Source organism: Crocuta crocuta, unplaced genomic scaffold (assembly GCF_008692635.1).
Source record: "Crocuta crocuta isolate KB4526 unplaced genomic scaffold, BGI_CrCroc_1.0 scaffold139, whole genome shotgun sequence".
Taxonomy (NCBI): domain Eukaryota; kingdom Metazoa; phylum Chordata; class Mammalia; order Carnivora; family Hyaenidae; genus Crocuta; species Crocuta crocuta.
The window spans coordinates 6,768,424-6,788,819 of NW_027533258.1; the positions used below are offsets into that span (position 1 = coordinate 6,768,424).

Consider the following 20,396-nt stretch of genomic DNA (forward strand, 5'->3'; position numbering starts at 1 on the left):
TTTTTTTCCCCCCCCCGCCGTAAATTTATTTGCACGCCATCCTGTCTCAAACGGGACTTAGGATAGTTTACGAAAATAATACAGTAAAACAAAATAAAAATAATGAAAAAGTGAGAATCTTATGATTATTATTATTATTTTTTTTTTTTGTAAAGAGAATCTATAGGACATCTGGCTGTAAAACAGAATATTGCTAGCTAAGAAGTGACCTGAAGGTTGGGGCGCCTGGGTGGCTTAGTCGGTTAAGCGTCCGAGTTTCGCTTAGGTCATGATCTCGCGGTTCGTGGGTTCGAGCCCTGCATCGGGCTCTGTGCTGACTGCCAGCTCAGAGCCTGGAGCCTGCTTCGGATTCTGTGTCTCCCTCTCTCTCTGACCCTCCCCTGCTCACGCTGTCTCTCTCTCTCTCCTAGAAATAAATTAAAAAAAAACATAAAAAAAAATTAAAAAAAAAAAAAAAGAAGTGACCTGTAAGCCTCTCGTTTTTCTCTATGACACAGGACCTGGAATAGATGTGAGAAGTGAAGATGATGCAGAGTGCCTGAATGAAGATCATTAGCCTTGCACTTGTCCGTTGTCAGCCTTGAGTCACTCATTAGGAGTGGAGGTTAATCAAGGTTAATCCCTTCAGAAGTCACACCTGCCGAGGGCACCTGGGTGGCTCAGTCGGTTAAGCGTCCAACTTTGGCTCAGGTCATGATCNCAAAATAAAAACATAAAAAAAAAATAAAATAAAGAAGTCACACCTGCCATTGCAGAAATCCTGAGAAAATGCCTGCTTTTCCAGCACAAATATGACTTTCATATGAAGGTTTTAGGGTAGCCCCTGGGAGCTTTTCTGTGGTTCTAGGTCAAACAGTGAACTTGAGCCTTCAGATATAAGTTCAGCTTCTTCATTTTATGGGTCACAGAATGAAGAGTCCCAAAATGAAATAACCCACCTATGTCTGCAAAGGTCACTGGTAGAAGCCAATTGGCTTATGGAGAGGTCAACACACCCCAGGGATCAGAGATCCTCAGGTGCCCCGGATGGAGCCAGCAGAGCCCCCCTCAACGCCCTCCACCCCCTGACCCAGGGCCCGGCCTCTGAGCCCATCCTGGGCGGTGTGGACACGCCTGGTCCCCGCTCTGGGCTGCCACCCGGTCCCCGCCCCCCCACAGCCGGGCCCTACCTTGTAGTCCATCTGCTCCGAGCAGTTGAACACGTACACCATGATGCCCAGCGCGCGGCCCAGGTCCTTGGTCGTCTCCGTCTTGCCTGTGCCTGCGGGTCCCGTGGGAGCCCCGCTCATGGTCAGGTGCAGAGACTGCGTGAGGGTGATGTAGCACCTGTCGAACACGGGAGTGCGTCGGGCATTCTCAGGACCCTCGACCCATGGCCCTGGCCTTGCTGGGTTCTGGGGAGCAAGAGCTGAGGCTCCAGGACAGGGGGGCTGACGGCTTCTGTAAAAGGAAAGCCAGAGCCCCCACCCCCATCTGCTCCCCACAGCGCTGTGGGGAGAACTCTCTGGAGGATCATCCGATCGTGATTCTCCCTCCCTGAACGGCGTCCTTAGCTCCCCGCCAGGCCCTTTCTGATCTTGCCTCTGCTCAGCTTGCTAGCTTGTCGCCCACTTCTCACGTCCCCTTCAGCCCCAGCGCTCTAAGGTGCCTTCACATACAGCTGTTCTCACTTGCTCATGCTCTGTCCCAAAGGTTTGTGTGCCCCAGCTCCCTAGCTCGTACACTAAAATCCCAACCCCCCAAGACTACTGTATTGGGAGGTGAGGCCTTCCGAAGGCAATTAGCTCATGAAGGTGGAGCTTCATGAATGGGACTGGTGCCCTTATAAAGGAAGCTCCATAGGGATCCCTCATCCCTTCCACCACCACATGAGCACACAGTGACAAGACACCAGTTATGAGCCAGCAAAGGGCCCCAGACAAGAACGTGAGCATGCCGGTGTCTTGACCGGGGACATGTCGGCTTCCAGAACTGTGAGAAATGAATTTCTGTTGTTTATAAGCCCCTCAGTCTGGTCTTTTATTCTAGCAGCTCAAATGGATGAGGATACCCAGACACACCACGACTGTGGTCATCCCTCTCTCCCTCCCCCACCCAGCCCCCCACCTTTTCAGTCTACCTGAGTCATGTCCTTTTTCAACATGGTCATTAGTAGCCTAGTGGTGGCCATCCATCCCTTCAGGCTCACAGTTGACATTAGTTCCTGCACTAAGTATCCCCAGACCCCTTAGCACTGGGAGAGAGTGATGAGATGTCCCTCAGCTGAGGTCCCACTCCACTGTCCTGCACATCAGCGTCTGACCACATATACCACACACATTGTTCATGCAGATCTTCGTTAAGACACGTGAAGGAGGGGCTCTGTCTCACTCATGGTCTCGTCTCCAGAAATGGGTCCGGCCACATAGAGGCCATCAATAATTATTTGTGAAACAGATTCATGAACGAAGGCACCAGTCATTCCATCTGTTTAACCCTCCTGTGACTATCCTCCCGAATGACAATCAAATAAAAACCAGCATTAGGCTTGTTTCTGGTACTTTTTGAAATAACTGACAGCAACTTCTTCTTGGACACGTCTCTGGAGGCAAAGGAAATAAAGGCAAACATGAACTACTGGGCCCTCATCAAGATGAAAAGCACCTGCACAGCGAAGGAAACAATCAGCAAAACCAAAAGGCAACCGACGGAATGGGAGAAAATATTTGCAAATGTCATATCGGATAAAGGGCTAGTATCCAAACTCTATAAAGAACCTCCCAAACTCAACACCCAAAAAACAAATAATTCAGTGAAGAAATGGGCAGAAGCCATGAATAGACACTTTTCCGAAGAAAATATCCAGATGGCGAACAGACGCATGAAAAGATGCTCAACATCACTCATCTTCAGGAAAATACAAATCAAAAACACAGTAAGATACCACCTCACCCCTACACCTGTCAGAGTGGCCAAAATTAACAACTCAGGAAACAACAGATGTTGGTGAGGATGTGGAGAAAGGGGATCCCTCCTGCACTGTTGGTAGAGATGCAAACTGGTGCAGCCACTTTGGAAAACAGTAGGGCGCTTTCTCAAAAAATTAAAAACAGAACTACCCTACGACCCAGGAATTGTACTACTACGTATTTATCCAAAGGATTAAAAAAATGCTGATTCGAAGGGACACACGTACCCCAATGTTTATAGCAGAGCTATCAACAATAGACAAACTATGGAATGAGCCCAAGTGCTTCCCAACTTATGAATGGATAAAGAAGACGTGGTCTATATATAATATATATATGTTATATATATATATTATATATATATAATGGAATACTACTTGGTGATGAAAAAGAATGAAATCTTGCCATTTGCAATAACATGGATGGAACTAAAGGGTATTATCACAAACAGGGTTATGGCAAAGTCTCAAGCTGGATGGTGGTACTGGCTGTACAACTCTACAAATTACTAAAAAAAATCACTGAATTGCACATTTGCAATGGGTGGACTGCAAGGCATGTAAATTGTACCTCAATAAAGCCATTAAAAATGTGCCATTGGCCTAACTTCTCAATACCTAGCAGATTAATCCACAGGCACCCCACCTGCAGATTGGACCAGGAGGGGCCATCCAAGGGGGCCTCCAAGATGAATTTGGTTTTGGAATCTGATGTCTAGAGTTCACCAGAAACTCCAAGTGAACACTCTTCGGGCCAGACGGTGACTGCATCTCCAATGAAACCAAAATGGTTCTGAAAAGACTTGAAGTGAGTTCTTGAATTCTCCTTTTTTTAGAAGTGTATTTATTTTGAGAGAGACAGAGGAAGTGTGAGTGGAAGAGGAACAGAGAGAGAGGAAGAGAGAGGGAACGCTAGCAGGCTCCACACTGTCAGCACAGAGCTTGATGCGGGGCTCGAACCGGCGAAACTGTGAGACCTTGCATGGAGCTGAAATCAAGAGTCGGACGCCTAACCGACTGAGCCACCCAGCTGCCCCCTGAATTCTCCTTTGAATGCAAAATTCCCAGATGTATTTCAGCCCTTGAGCGTGAAGCCCAGGAAGGCGGAGAGGACAGGTGCGTGGATGTGCCATTCCGCCTGTAGTTTTCCTGTGTGAGGGAAGGGGCTGGCTCCATGGATGGGAGAGGCACTGGCCGCACTTCAGTACAGGTGAGCTGGGCTCGCTTGGAGTGCTTCTCCCCTCTCTGGGACACTCCTAGCTGGGTCCTCACAGGGGCCAGACCTGCCCTCAGGGGCTGAGTCCTGGCTCCCGATTGGCCCCAGTGCCTTCTACCCACCAGAGTCTCAGGCTTCTTTTAGAACTTTCCAGGGGCTGCCGCAGCCCTGAGCCTCCCAGGAGGAAAGGCAGCTTCCGGGACTGGCAGCATCCCCGGCCTCCGGCCAGCTCACTTCCCCACTCTCTCCCACCCTCCGGGTCTGTCCATGGCGGCCTCCTCTGCCCAGCCAGAGGGCAACCCAGACCTCTTCTCCCCAGAGCCACAGGGCTCTCAGGGAATCCAGGAGTCCATAAGCACAAGGTTTTGCAGAAACAGAATCCTCAAAGAAAACTCAAGAATCTCTGGAAAGAAACCCTTGGAGTTGGGTGTCAACCTCTTCTGGAGCATCCACTACTGAGCTTCTGATGATCTCCAGAAGAAGCCCTTGGGGGCGGGGGAGGGCCCCCCAAAATATTTTTCTCCCCATAGTAACAGAAATCTAGAGGGGCACCTGGTTGGGTCAGTCGGTTAAGTGTCCGACTTCGGCTCAGGTTTCATGGGTTCAAGCCCTGCATCGGGCTCTGTGCTGACAGCTCGGGGGCTGGAGCCAGCTTCCGATTCTCTCTCCCTTTCTCTGCCCCTCCCCTGCCCATGCTCTGTCTCTCTGTGTCTCTCAAAAATAAATAAATGTTTAAAAAAAAAAAAAAAGAACACTAGAGCTAGAAGGCATTTCTGGAGGTCAACTAATCCAATCCCTATTTTACAGACGGGAAGACAGCTTCGGGAAGGGAAGCTGGGTTAAGGTATTTCAATAATAACGAAGGTAGCAGCAGTGGGGCTTAGGCCTGGGCCATGAATAAACCAAAAGGAAAACAGTGCCTCCCTCTTCCACACGAGAGTCGCCATTATGCTTGGGCCATGGGCCATCAGGCTGTCTTAGGCCTTAGGGATACCCGCCCCTGCTCTAAAATTCCAGCTGGGGTCGTGTTAGCTTGTCCATCTCTGCAAACATCAAGCCAGCTGCTGTGTCCCACTGAGGCGGGAAGGAAGCCTTGGTGTCTTAATAAAAAGTGGCACTAGAATCATTGCCAGTCATTGCCTTACACCAAGGAACTCAGTACCTTTGCTGCCTCGAGCCAACAGCAATTGTGAGAACGGCAAGGACTCCTTCAAGAGGCACCGTTGCCTGGCCAACTGGCCCCAACATTGATATGGACCCATTTAGTCTGGTTGTTCCTGAGAAGACAGACCCTTTCATTCGGGGACAGACCTTAAAGGTCTGGCCTTTAAACCAAGCCAGGCTTTTCCCCATTAAATCCTTCTAGTAGGGCCACATCAGGCTTTTCCCCCAGCGAGGCAGGGTTTGTGATTTCAGAAGGCAGCCCCTTCCACAGTATGCCAGTTGTTAATTGCTTGAAAGGCTTTCCAAATATCAGGCTGAAGTCAGTCTTGTTCTCTCTGAGCCAATGACTTCTCTAGGCTTTGGCCTTATCTCCCCCTAGCAGGCTTTAGTGGGAATCAGATGAGATAAGAGATACAAAGGTGCCTTGAAAAGAAAGCTGATCCATGTTTAAAGTATTACTTTTTTAAGGGGACAAATACAGGAGCCGTGGCTTTTCTTTTTTGATACAGTTATTCAGGTGGCAGATTAAAGAAACTATCAAAGACCCTGCGTCTTGATTTCAGCTCTGAGTCGCCTGTAGTGATCCTGGGAATGTGGCCTAAGTGATCGTAGAGCTGGTGAAGCCTCTGCAGTTGTTTTGTATTCATTTCCTCCTGCTATGTAAGAAATTACCAGAAACGAAGTGGCTTAAAACAACACTCACTTATTCTCTTACTCTTTTAGTCAGAAGTCCAGATGGCTCCTCTATGGAGGGTCTCAAAGACCAAAATCAAGGGGACAGTTGGCCGGACTCTGATCTGGACACTCTGGGGAAGTGTCCTAGCTCACTCGAGTTCCTGGCTGAATTAAGTGGCTACCAGCTGGAGGACTGAGCTCCTCATTGGTTGCCGGTGGCCAGGGGAAAGCTCAGCTCCTCGAGATCTCTCTGTCGTCTTTGCAGATGGCTCCGTCTACCTTCAAAATCAACGACGGCATGTCAAGTTTTTCTCGTGCTTCAGATCTCTCTGATTTCCCCTCCGTCTTGGGCCAGGAGAGAGCTGCTTTCAGGGTCTCACACAATGGCTCTGGGTCCGCCTGAATTATTTCCCTGTTGCTATGGAACAAAACATTACCGTGGGAACAACATGATCATATTTATAGTTTTCACCCATACTCAAAGGGGAGGAGATCGTACAAGGAAAAAGGTCATGGGGATCACTCTTAGAATTCTACCTACCACACGGTTCAAGAATCATAACTAAGGGATGAACAAGGATGCAACGATGGCTCCCTGGTGGGGGTCTCTTTGGTGTGATCAGCAGGACTCTGGTCCCTGATATTCAATATCTTTATCAGTAACTTGAATGAAGAAATAATTGGTTATATGCAACATAGACTGCATTCTAAATAATCCTAACAATTGAAAATGATGGGATAGATCAAGCAAGGTAAAATTTAAGAAGGATAAATGTAAATTAATCTTCCAAGCACCTGCACATGTACAGAATGGGTGGGGGGTGGGGAGGAGGGAATGTGGTTAGATGGTAGTTCACAGAAAAAAGACCCAAGGCTTCTAATAGGTCCCAGGCTCAAAATGAGAAACAACATCAACAGAAGAATGGCCTCAACATCAGCCTAAAACAAATATATCCCTATTATAACATTTTTACTTTAAAAAAAAAATTAACATTGGGGCGCCTGGGTGGCTTAGTCGGTTAAGCGTCCGACTTTCGCTTAGGTCATGATCTCGCGGTTCATGGGTTCGAGCCCCGCGTCGGGCTCTGTGCTGACTGCCAGCTCGGAGCCTGGAGCCTGTTTCAGTCTGTGACTCCCTCTCTCTCTCTGACCCTCCCCTGCTCACGCTGTCTCTCTCTCTCTCTCCTAGAAATGAATAAAAAACATTTAAAAAACTTAACATTTACGAGAGAGTAGAGGGTGGAGAGGAGGGAATGTGGTTAGATACTAGTTCACAGAAAAGAGACCCAGGGCTTTTAAAAGGTCCCAGGCTCAAAATGAGAAACAACATCAACAGAAGAATGGTCTCAACATCAGCCTAAAACAAATCTATCCCTATTATAACATTTTAATTTTTTAAAAAATTTAACATTTACTAGAGACAGAGCACAAGCGGGGGACGGGCAGAGAGAGAGGGAGACGCAGAATCCGAAGCAGGCTCCAGGCTATGAGCTGTCCGCACAGAGCCGGACACGGGGCTCGAACTCACGCACCAGGAGATCATGACCTGAGCCAAAGTCAGATGCTTCACTGACTGAGTCACCCAGGCGCCTCATAACATTTTAGTGTTTAAATGTGAATGTTGTCCTCAGTGTAAATGCCCCCAATTCTAAGATCTGTTCTTTATGCCATTTGGTTATGAGATCCTTCCTCACCCAGTGCTCATCTTTCTCTTTGCCCACACTACTTGGTAAATGTCGTTCTCAAAATATGACAATGCAGAGCAATGACTGACGTATGATCTCTGGAGAAAAATAACAGCATGCTTAGTAACGAAGCCTGAGTCGGTATAATTATGCTTCACATTATGTGTATGTCTCAAATACGACTGGAAATTCTAGAAGTGACTTAGAAAAGTCAAGAGAATCAAGACAAAAATTCTTAGAATGTTTTTAATACAGGGCAGTCAGTGGGCAGAACATGAGATAAATTTATAAAGGTAACTTTCATCCTATACAAAAATGAAAAGGAAGGTAGAGATACAGTGAAATTAAGCAAAGATTTCTTAGCTACAACAGCTAAAGCATGGTCCAAAAGGAAAAGATTGACAGATTGGACCTCATCCAAATTAAACACTTTTGCACCTCAAAAGACACCATTCAGAAAGTAAAAAGGTAAGCACCAGATGGGGATACGATACTTGCAAACACATGTCCCATAAAACCGGAATATACAAAGACTTCCTACGACTCAGCAAGATGACAAACAGATCAGTCAAACAGGAGGCAAAGATATGAACAGGATGATGCCAGGGACATCTGCAAACGGCTAATGAGCACAAGAAAAGATGCTCAACATCATTATTAGGGAAATTCCAATGAAAACTCAGAGGAGATACTACTTCACGCCCGTTCGGATGGCTACAATCGACAAGACAGACAATAATAAAGTGCGCAAGGCTGTGGAGAAATGAGAACCCTCATCTACTGCGAGGTGGGGGGATGGAAAATGATGCAGCCACTTTGGAAAACGGTTCAGCAGTTTCCCAAAAGGTTCAACATAAAGATCTCATAGCCACCGAGCAATTCCCCGCCTAGGTGTCGGCCCAAGAGAAAGGAAAACTTAACATCTACACACGGACCTGCGTGCAAAGGTTCACACCGACACGACTCAGGACAGCCCCCAACTGGAAATCGCCTAAGTGTCTGTCAATGGGTGACTGGAAAGATGAAATGCGTCCTGTCTACAAAATGGGATATTTTCCATTAATATAAAGCAATGGACTGCTGTCACCTGCTCTATCATGAGTGAACCCCCCAAACTGTGTAAAATGAAAGAAGCCAGACCCTAGGGACAAGTTGTGTGGCTCCATTTATAGGAAACATCTGGAATAAGCTGAATTTATAGAGACAGAAAGCAGCTCAGAGGTTGCCTGGGGTTGGGGGTAGGAATGGGCATATAAATGGGGATGAGGGGTCTTACTGAGGAGGTTAAAAATGTTGTGGGGCGCCTGGGTGGCTTAGTCGGTTAAGCGTCCGACTTTCGCTTAGGTCATGATCTCGTGGTTTGTGGGTTCGAGCCCCGCGTCGGGCTCTGTGCTGACTTCCAGCTCAGAGCTTGGAGCCTGTTTCGGAGTCTGTGTCTCCCTCTCTCTCTGACCCTCCCCTGCTCATGCTGTCTCTCTCTCTCCCTCTCTCCTAGAAATAAATAAAAATACTTAAAAAAAAATGTTCTAAAATTGACTTATGGTCAAGTTGCTGGAAATCATTAAGTGGGACACTTGGAATGGGTACAAATTTTTGATACATAAAAGAAACCTCAATCGAGTTGTTTCAAAACATATATATAATGAAAAAACCTTGTATAGCAACAAAATTTTTATTTCTATTAAAAAAAAGTTAACATTTATTTATTTTTGAGAGAGAGAGAAAGAGAGTGCAAGCACGGGAGAGTCAGAGAGAGAGGGAGACACAGAATCTGAGGCAGGCTCCAGGCTCTGAGCTGTCACCACAGAGCCCCCACGCGGGGTTCGAACTCAGGAACTGTGAGATCATGACCTGGGCCGAAGTCAGACGCTTAACCGACTGAGCCCCCCAGGTGCCCCTAGCAACAAAATCTTTAAAAGCACCTGGTGATGGGGGCGCCTGGGTGGCTTAGTCGGTTAAGCGTCCAACTTTCGCTTAGGTCATGATCTCGCGGTTCGTGGGTTCGAGCCCCGCGTCGGGCTCTGTGCTGACTGCCAGCTCAGAGCCTGGAGCCTGTTTCGGAGTCTGTGACTCCCTCTCTCTCTGACCCTCCCCTGCTCACGCTGTCTCTCTCTCTCTGCTAGAAATAAATAAAACATTAAAAAAAAAAAAGCACCTGGTGATAAGAAATACTCAAACCTCTATGATGATACTTAGACATTTTTCTGCCATAACTGAAAGATATTCAAACATAATTGAAGATATGGATATACAGAAAAATAGCACATATCATAAAGATGGCTATTGTTCCCAAATTAACTTGAAGGTATTAAGACTTACCAATCAAAAACCCTAACCGTTTATATTTTGGAACTTGACAATATAACAATTCAAGTTCGTTTGAAAAGAAAGAGAAGAGGGGTGCCTGGGTGGCTTAGTCGGTTAAGTGTCTGACTTTCGCTTAGGTCATGCCCTCGCGGTTCGTGGGTTCGAGCCCCGCGTCGGGCTCTGTGCTGACTGCCAGCTCAGAGCCTGGAGCCTATTTCAGAGTCTGTGTCTCCCTCTCTCTCTGACCCTCCCCTGCTCACGCTGTCTCTCTCTCTCTCCTAGAAATAAATAAAAATATTTTAAAAAAAAAAAAAGAAAAAGAAAAGAAAGAGAAGAGCTAAAAAAAATATATATATAGAAATGATGATGTGGACCTTTACTATACAAATAGAAGAACTCACAGCAAAGCTACAGTCCTTAACTAATATGGCGTATTGATGGACATAATGATGAAACAGGATAGACACTTTGAGGTAGTCTGAGAACTCAGAATTTTGAATGTTGCAGAGCGAACNGTCTCTCTCTCTCTCCTAGAAATAAATAAAAATATTTTAAAAAAAAAAAGAAAAAAGAAAAGAAAGAGAAGAGCTAAAAAATATATATATATAGAAATGATGATGTGGACCTTTACTATACAAATAGAAGAACTCACAGCAAAGCTACAGTCCTTAACTAATATGGCGTATTGATGGACATAATGATGAAACAGGATAGACACTTTGAGGTAGTCTGAGAACTCAGAATTTTGAATGTTGCAGAGCGAACATCACAGAGGGAAAAGGAACATCACTCACTAAAAAATGTTGCATCCACTGGTTACTTAGCAACGAAGGAAATCAGACATTCCCTGCCGTAGTAGTTTCTGTGGGTTTTCCTTGCTCAGGATTCCACACGTATGGTAAGCCCTCTGGCTACACAGCCATGAATCAAAGTATCTCTCACCCTCCCGGCCGGGGGAGGGGGGGTGGCGCGCGGGCACAAGATTCGGGCTGGGCAAAATAACCAACCTCAGTGGTTGCAGTGGGGACTCAGAGATTGGCACAGAATCCAAACAGGACTCACTGGAGTCCCTTGAAGGAACCAGATCTAGGGAGCTGAGAAGGTGGTCGGGGGAGAGTGGGTTCTCTCTTCCTCCTGGAAAATTCATGAAGTCGTGGGAATGGAGACCACCCCTGCAGTCATACAATGAAAACCCATGCGAGAGAGAAGCCAATATTCAGAAGAAAACAAAGCCATGCTAAGAGAGAGTTCCATCACTGATTTCTCCCCGTTCAGGCCCAGAGCTAGACTCCTTTCCTAGGCATGTCAGGTAACAAGTCCTCCTTCTGTATTTGTTAGTTTGGGTCTGGCCTCTATCACTTGTAACCAAAAGTGTTTTGGTAAAAACATTCACTCTACTCAAAAGTCAAAAAGTTTACCGAAGAATTTTATAAGGTTAAAGGGAAAAATAAAACAAAAGGGAACTGCAGTAAAATACAGGCGAATATGGAACCGATCTTGAAATGAGCAGGGACTTTCTAAACATAAAAGTAATAAAACGGGCAGGAATGGTTATAAATAATTCACAGAAGAGGAAAATCTATTAGCCAACGGCCACATAAAAATGCTCAAGTCTGTGAGTAATTAAGGACATCCAAATCCAAATGCCATTCTGACTTATAAAATAGTATTTCTGACAATGATACTTAATGCTGGTGAGGATGCTGCAAGATGAACATTCTCATAAACTGCTAGTGAGAATGGAAACAATATTGACTTCAAGAATAATTTTCAAGTATGTGTCATCTAATTACCTTGCCTCTTGGAATCTCTCCTGGGGAAATATTAAGAAACACAGTAAAAAGTTATTTAAAAGCAAGGTCATGGCAGATTGGTTTTGAAGAGTAAAAGCTTAGGTGTGCCTTAAACATTTTATAATATGGGTATGTTACATAAATTTTGGGATACTTGTAAGGAGAAGGTAAGTCAACTCTTAGAGTGTTTCAGAAGAATGTTGTGAGAATATGCACATGATATAATCTTATGTTAAAAAAAAATCTATGGTTTTTTATATAAAGCACAGGATTGCAATTTCATTTTGTCAAAATCTCTACGCAGAAGGAAACAGATTAGATAACAATGGTCATCTCTGGGGGACTTTATCATCTTTGTTTACAGAGTACTAATTTTTCCGATGAAAACTGCAGATGAAGACTCAGGAAGTGCAGGACTTTGGCTCGCTGCGTCCTTGTCCAGCAAATCACCTTCCAAGACTCTTTCGTCAATTAGATCTCACCCGCTTGCGGTAGTTCTGAGATATTAAGAGGTACTCAAACTTGATAAGCGGCTGATTAGAACAGCACTTAACTCAGCACAGGGCTGAAAGGGGCGTCTGTGTGTGAAGGTGAGCGAAGGGCGAGGAGGTCACCCAAAGGTTGAGAAACAACTTATGTGAATTGCTTTTGTTCAGCCTGAAAAAGCATTTCCATTTAGTTCTCGAGCTTAGCGCTATGCCAAAGTCCTGCGAATATATCGTAGCTACTTATATATTCAGGTCCCCTCCGGGCAGTGGGAAATTCCAAAGAAATAAGCATAATCAGTCGGAGGTACGGTAATGCGGGTCTGCTTTTAATGAATGTGCAAAGGTTTTATGGATCAATTGTCCATTTGATTAATTCCTCTGGCAGGAGAGAATTAAATGTACTTAAGCTACACACCAGCCAAGGCTGAATGCTCTTTAAAATGTGATTTTCTGTGTTAAGGCCAATTTTTTTTTTCCCGGGCAAAACATTTCTTGAGATAATAATGGAAGTCAATGAGAAAATGGAACTTTACGTATAAATATTCACTACGTGCCACTTTGTCAGAAAAGCATCTAAAGTGCAAAACGAGGTCAAGGTCTACACAGTATTCACCATTATTTGCAGTACGTCTTCCTTTCTAGTTTTTATTTTTTTTGCATCGTTTCGTAGGAGGGGGTGATAAAATCATGTTTTAGAGAGAATTCCCGTCAAAGCGCTACCCTCTCCCTTTCCGGAGGCCTTCAGCATTAGTGTACGACAGACTTCTGAATCCGAAAGAGGCAATTATCTCCTTGAACCCTTGAAAAGGTGTGAAGACCAGGGGAAAGAAAAGTCTTAGACTATCACTTGGACTGATCATGTCTGCTGTGTCCATGGAAAGGAAGGAGAGATTCTGTCTGGTGGTGGAGAAGCTGTGTTGGAAATTGTTCCGCCGCATTGGGTCAAGGAGTGAACTTCCTGAATGTCAGTCACGTGCCCAGCACGGCACTGGGTCCCTCAGCGTACAGCAGTGAGCAGATCAAAGTCAACGTTACCACGGAGCATATAGTCTAGAGTCAGAAACAGACACTAATCAAATTGCCCAGATATAGAATAGTCTCGTTATTCTGTCGCAAGCGATATAAATTCCCAAATGATTAGCTTCTATTCCAGGGCTGGCAGAAAACTCACTGCAAGAGAGAAAACTGGACCCCACTCCCTTCCTGCTTAGGGTACCTGTTTTGCTGAGAATACGACACACGAGAGGGTCCACTCTGAACGAAGCTTCGGGTGGGACCATTTTCCTTTGGCCCACACCGAATGAGCGCCTCTAATGGACTGATACCAAGTGAAGGCCAAGAGCAACCCTAAGGTGCCCACACCCTCTGAGTTGCTGTTGCCAATACTATCATGGCCTCGGGGAAATCCGCATCTCTGAACGGGTGTTATCCGCCTTTCGTCCTAAGCTGGGGCAGAGAGGAGTGTTGGTCTCCACATCAGAGCAGAGGACACAGTGGCTGTTCCTCCTTCTTCGGGAGCCAAGGCATAGAGTCCTGTGTGGATCCCTCTTCTTGCGCCAACCTCCTCTTCTTGATTCTGTCTAGTCTTACCCTCGAGGTCTTCACTGTCCGAGGCAGCATTCATTCATTGGACAGGTATTAATTTCACAATCTATCAGGTGCTGGTGACATAGCAACAAATCAGACAAAGCCCCCTGACAGCAAAGAGCTTCCATTCCTAAGTGTGGTGGGGGAGTGACTGGAGACGGTGGTGTGACCTCTGCGGGCTCCCCCAAAAACAAAAGAAGAGAAATACAAGAGTAAACGTGAAGTGGGCTCTGGGTGGAAGGGTCTTCCAGGCTGGGCAGGAAAATGAAGGAAAGGAACAGCATGGGGGCGGGGGAAGAGCGATGGACCATGAGGTCCTGCTCTACGGTGATGTTGGGATTTTCCCACACCCCGGGTCATGCCACGAGTGATGTGATTACAAGTCCACTCAATGTTCCTTAGAAATACATCTGAGGATTTGACCAGAATGCAGGCGGAAACACTTAAAAACAGGCAGGGAGAAAATCCAATATAAGATGACACAGATTCTCTGTGGCCATTCCAGCCTTCACCATTGAAGACCATCTCTTCACCGTTTACAAGTTGCTGATTTGGAGGGAGCCGGCCATTCAGACACGCACTTCGTTTTGGAGAAGGGATTTAGTGCTCAATGAAATTATATTGGAAAAGGGCACCAGATCTTAGCAGAATTCATGGAAATCTCAACGGAATTAAGATATCCTGTCCTTGCTGCCCTTCGCTCAAGCTGTGCTGTCAGATAAGTTTCCATAAAATACAGTTTCCGTCGTTCTACTCCGCTGATGAAAAATTTTCAATAGTTTATCGCAACTTACTGGATATAGAATGTATGATGCATCCGTTATAGTCTGACTCTTATTACCCACCTTCCCTGGCTTAAAGCCAACCATATCTCCCCACAAACCAAGTCAATCGTCTACCCCTTTTCCAGGACCACATCTTGAGTCTTCTCCGTTTCCATGCCTCTACACACAAAACAATGTTCCAGAATGCCTATTGGTAGTTTTTCTTTTTAAGTTTTTGGGGATCCCAGACCAGTTTAACAAGAAACTGCCTCCATTTCATAGATGGGAAAACCAAGAATTAGGTCAAGTTTTTCAAACTCAAATAGCCAGTATGTGTTAGGGCTGGTGTGAGAATCCACGTATATAGGATTCCCCCCCTGGTAAATTCCTAAAAAAAAAAAAAAAAAAATCACAGCTCGCGGATTGGCTCTGGGATCTGCTCTGAGAAGGGGTTCTGCCCTTCCTCCATTAAGTTTTATTTTTACGTGTGTTGCGTGGTCAGGCCCTCCCCACTACAGCTCTGTGGGCAACTAGTGAGTGACAGTGGCCCTGACCCTGCATGGCCATTAGGTGGCCTGAGCCAGACACCGGTGGGGTTCTCTGTGAGCGGCAGACGTCAGTGCTCACCTGTCTGTCAACGGCGTGATCACCAGCCGAGGCGTATTTCCCAGGTACTCGTAGGAATACAGAAACTGTGCATCACAGATGTTGGCAAAGCAGTGTTTGGTGTCATCATCCCAACGATGCCGCAGCTGCGACAGCCAGAGGAAGGCCTGGGCACTGTCTACCTACAGAGTGCAGAGGAGGGGGGTGAATCACTGTTCCGCAGGTGGACCCTTGGCCACAGGACACGCAGGGCTCTGCATGAGCTGGGCTGGGTCCACCGGTCAAGGGCATATGCTGTGCCCACGACAGCACAGAAAGCATGAGCTGCTCTGACTACCCACGTTTGCTGGGAGCAGCCACCATGACCCTCCCCCAGCGCTCTGGCCAGTGCAGAGTCTGGGGCCCCCATGTGTGGGCCGTATGGGAGCTTCTCCCTTATCCCACCGTTCATGGTGGCTGGCAACAAAGGGACGCTCCAGAATGCTGGAGACTCACCTTCTGAGCGATCATCTTGGCCACCACATCCCGGGCATGCACATCAATGGTGCATATGGTCATGATCTTCTGCCGGTCCCCTTGGGAGAGCTGGCCAATTAACATGGTGATGAGCGTTCTGAGCTGGGCCACTTGCTTCTTGTAATAGTCCTTCATGGCGCTCTCATAGCCTTCCTCCAGCCTGGCAAACGCAATGCCCACCTCTGTGGTCCACCAGATCTGAGAGCAGGTCAGGGCCACCTACGGCATCAGGAGCCGCTTAGTGAAGCCATTACCAGGACCGTGTCCAAAACCAGCCCACTCATCACACAGCGAGAGGCAGCATGTAACTGTGTGGGTGATCTAGGCCCCTTCTCTCCCTCTCCTACCAGCACTGACGAAGCAAGCACTTGCCTCCACCACCCTAGAGATGTGAAGTGGTTCCAAGTGGGGAAAGCACTTTCTGCTCTTGAAAAAAAAAAATGTATCATTTGGTTGAAAACAACCAGAGAGTCGCCCTGGTCAAGGAATGTCAGTGGCTTTTAGAAATTGCAACTCTGATCTTTCCGTCTTTACGCCCCAAGCAAAGCATCATTCCTGTGCTTGGGAGGTTAACGATATGTTGGCTGAACAACTACCTCAACAACTCTTAGGCTTTGTTCTGTTCTTAAACTTCTTGTGGTCCGAGAATTCTGGCTTGGTGAGCCTCTGATGATCTTTTGTGGCATACTTCTGCTTGCCCATAACATTTTGGCTACATATATTTTTTTATTTCTCGGGCCCTATAACCTTGGAATGCCTACTCCTGAAGATCAAGGTGAATGAGAGCAAAATTTAATGTGGCCCATGGGATTTGCATTTTTCAGAGATTTAAAATTAAGGAATGGTAGAAGGGATTCGAACAAACACGTCTTTTGTTTGCTGAGCAACCTAATGTGGAAAATGCGTAATTCGAATGATTCACGGTGGAGAGTTTAGATACACTGATTGTCTGTCGTGTCCTGTGGTTGGGGAGATACCGCTCTATATGAGATCTGTCACGAGAGCAGGACGCAATGCATTTTGTTGCCTCAAAATTCTGATTCGGGTAAACAGAACCTTGATGGGAATTATTCCCTTTGTCAGAGAATCTGGTCGTAGTAAAAAAGGACCATTCTTGAATTTATCTCATTTTGCCTTTGGGATCAGGTGCGTTGGGGATTTGTTAAAGAAGTTCTGCCTGCCTGGTGATCTGGTTTGAACGCATGCGCCCATCGCACAGTCAAAAGAATACCTCTTCCCTTCAGTAGTGCTGACTTACTTCTCGTTTCTTCTGTTAGTCTGCACTTGCAGCCAAGATCTTCCCACCTTCTTCTCTCTTCTCTGCCCCCTGCAATGCACCACCACCTGGCACTCCACTGACATGGCCGCACCAAGTTCATGGACATTCCGTAGCCTCTTATTTTCCTTGATCTCTTATAAGCGCGTGGTATGACTGACCTCTGGCCTGCCTTTGGTTTCCATTATGACCATTCCCTGCTTTTCTCCTTCTACGTGAAAAGGCACCATTTCTCAGTCTGCTTTACTGGCTCCTCTCTGCCTACCCAGTCTTGACATGATGCCCAAGGGATTCTTCTACACCCTCATCTTGGTTCTACATCTTTTCTAAGAGCGGTCTTCCCTACTCCTGTGGCTTCAAGTCCCGATAAATGTCTGCAACCCCCAAACACCCCACCTTGGGCGCTGTGCCTCTAACAGGGAGGGCAGGAGGGTCTACCACAGCCAGAGCCATTTAAACATTTCTCAGTAGTTCACCCCTCTCTCTCATCACCCTCCTGGGAAGCCTGGAAAGGATTCAGATACATCTTGGAAGCAAGTCAGACTCCCCAACGAGGCGGGTAAGAACTGGCTTCAAGTTTCCTCTGTAGGATCCGTCTGCTGCCTCTTGATCCTTCTTCCCCTTCTTCTTGCCACAAACCACACTCAGTTCTTCAGCCACGGGATGCTCTTCCTTGCTTCTGAGCTCAGAGTCCTCCCCATACTGCCTGCTCTTTCCCTCCACCTTTAACTTGTTAACTCCTACTTCAAACCTCAGCTTACATATCATAACCATGGCCGGGGCCGGGGGCGGTCCCCAGACCCCACCTGCTAGCTATGAGCTCATTGGTCAGCGACTGGCAGCAGGGCAGGGTGATGAGGTCTCGGTGCCCGTTGGGGTCTCCTGTACTCAGCAAAGATCTTGGTATATACGAAGCACACTGGCTCAGTGAGCTGAACGCTTTACATTCTCTCCCTACGGTGGCCAGAGAGGGTAAAAATGGACAACTCCAGGCTCTCCGAGGCAATGGCCGGGCTGAGTCATGGTTGACAATTCACAGACCAGCCTCTCTGGACTGGGTAGCACAGAGTGAGTTTGCTGTCTGGTCTCCTCTGAAGGCTGAAGGATGTCCCTACGGGAAGGGACCTAGCAAAGGATGGGGGCCCACGAAGGTACTGGTTAAAATACCTGAGCTGGATACTCAAAGAGCCACTGCTCCCTTGGCTTTTCTTCATAGGCAACTACACCTTCTGACATCCCGTGCCTCACTGTGGCCTTCATATGCGTGAGCACATGGTTCAACCATATTTCTACCTGAAAGAAGAACTCTACGTTAGATGCTGGGCTTCAGAGAGGGTACGATCACTCCCCCTCGGGGAGAGAAGAAAATGGAGCCCAGGCATCGTGTACAACCCCAAAGGCTGCCAGAAGGCCCAGGGAGCCATCTTGTTTCTGTGACCCGGGACAGTGGTTGGTGAGAGCCAGGCTCAGTGAACAGGTGGACAGTCCCCTTCGGGATGCTCAGGACACAGCAGGTTAAAGGGAGGGGAGCTGCCATCTGGCATTCATACAAGGAAGTGTTAGCCTGGGCTGAGCAAGGTCGACCTTGCTCAGTGGGTCAGCGGGTTCTCATGACCTTGTCCGCACTGAGCATGGAGATGTAAACCAGAATTTTATTTTCCAACTGAATGCTTTCTGGTCTGCCAAACAGACACATTGCAAATCAAACCCCAGGGTCCTCCTCATAAACTGAGAAATGTCTGGTTATTTCCTGGAACTCGAAATGCTTTCCAAGAGACATGTGGGTGAAGGCAGAATTCTGTAAGAGATCTCTTCTCCAGGTATTATTTGGGGCTAGACTAGAAGCCCCACAGACAATGCTGTTAGATCACTTAGGGTCATAAAGAAAGAAGAGCTTATACTCTAGTGGTGATGGGGGAGGCTAGGAAGGAAGTTTTAGGAGAGACTGTGTTTCTGGAATCGCACACGGGACATATGGAAGCGGTAGCTCTTGGACCGCGATGGTATTTGGCCCTCCCAGGGGAAGGGCTGTGGGAGGAAGCGACTCTGAGCTGCATTTGTACAGAGAAGTGACATCCCAGGAAAATGGCTGACTTCAAAGAGCATCTTCTCCAGGGGAAGATGTCAGCGTGCCAGAGTCCCCTACGGGGTGCCCCAGGGGTTGTCACATTAAAGTCTCCTGGTGCTGCTCATCACTTAAAAATCCTTCTCTTGTTGACTTGGGTAGTTGTATATGCGCATTTTATTCCTCTCTGCGCAGGTCTTCGGTTAAGGAAGGTATATGGATATTGACATGTGTCCTTCCCAGGGAGGGGAGGACAGGCACCAGGAGCTTCTCCAACATCGGTTCAAGTCAAGAGAAGCTGGCAGTCCCAGGGCCCAGAGAGCACTTCCGGCCCAAGGTCAAAATGGCCGTCCTCAAGGCTGATGCTGCCTGTACTTGAATGCAGACTCTTGAGAGAGCAAGGGACGGGGAGGGGGCAGGACTACTCCTCTACCTGACCACTGCAGTCACAGGGCTCGCTGAAGGCCACATACTCGCCCTCCTTGCTGTACATGCCCAGACTTATCTTGGTTGCTTTCTCGCTGGCGTCCAGCTGGAACTGCATCTTGGCCATGTTGTCAAAGAGTTTGGAAAGATGGCGTTGAACCTACGGGGGGAAACCGCGCCATAGGACTGGAGGACACGTCTGGGCGTCTGTCCACACAGACGCTCACCGGTACCGTCCAGAGGTCTACTGTGTGACAGCCATTAGAGAGGGGGTTAGCAAACACGGAGAGGGAAGCTTGTGGGGACAGTGGTGGCGGTATGAGGTCAGAACCAAATGAACTGAGTAGAAGTGGTCAAAGGAGTATGAAATGAGCGGGAATCAGAGCCACAGAAGTTTCATGAACGTCTGCTTGATCTAAATGGGAACTGGGGGGGTGGGGATGATTAATTCATAAACCCTCTTCCTCAGAAAATACTACCCTGAAGCAGAAGGTCAATGGTGGGGCGGTGGCCTATAGACGAAGTCACCCAGCTGTTGAAACCACTTGTGTCTTCGGACACAGAGGCCCCTTTCTGATAACGCCCTGGGAGGGTGTTCTAGAAGAGTTCCCAGAGAGCCACACCGTGGTTCTGGCGTAAGGGGAAGGGCAGGCTGAGAGGAAAAATAAGCAGAAAGCTGCTCTTGGGTAGAGCTTTTGAAGACACAGCACCTCAGGCTGCTGGGACCCGAGCTGTAATCCTAAATTTACCACAACCAGGGCTCCAGCTGATGATGGGAGAGGAAAATTCTACCTGTGTTGAAGTAAACTGTGAGAGCCCTTGAGGGAGGTCCCACTCATGGTGACTTGGGATGAGTATCTTGCTGCAACGGAACCTTCTTT

The 20,396-nt window shown here is 47.3% G+C and overlaps 1 protein-coding gene across 1 annotated transcript in view; it reads right to left on the minus strand.

Annotated features, from left to right (window-relative positions):
* Positions 1-20,396, minus strand: part of DNAH9 (dynein axonemal heavy chain 9) — a gene marked incomplete at its 5' end in the record, with an annotated part of 325,490 nt that overhangs the window by 214,830 nt on the left and 90,264 nt on the right. Inside the window, 5 exons of the mRNA XM_077746719.1 lie at positions 1,170-1,326; positions 15,254-15,414; positions 15,728-15,967; positions 18,192-18,317; positions 19,523-19,675. Of these exons, the coding sequence (XP_077602845.1) occupies positions 1,170-1,326; positions 15,254-15,414; positions 15,728-15,967; positions 18,192-18,317; positions 19,523-19,675 (837 nt within the window). The remainder of the gene's footprint in view (positions 1-1,169; positions 1,327-15,253; positions 15,415-15,727; positions 15,968-18,191; positions 18,318-19,522; positions 19,676-20,396) is intronic.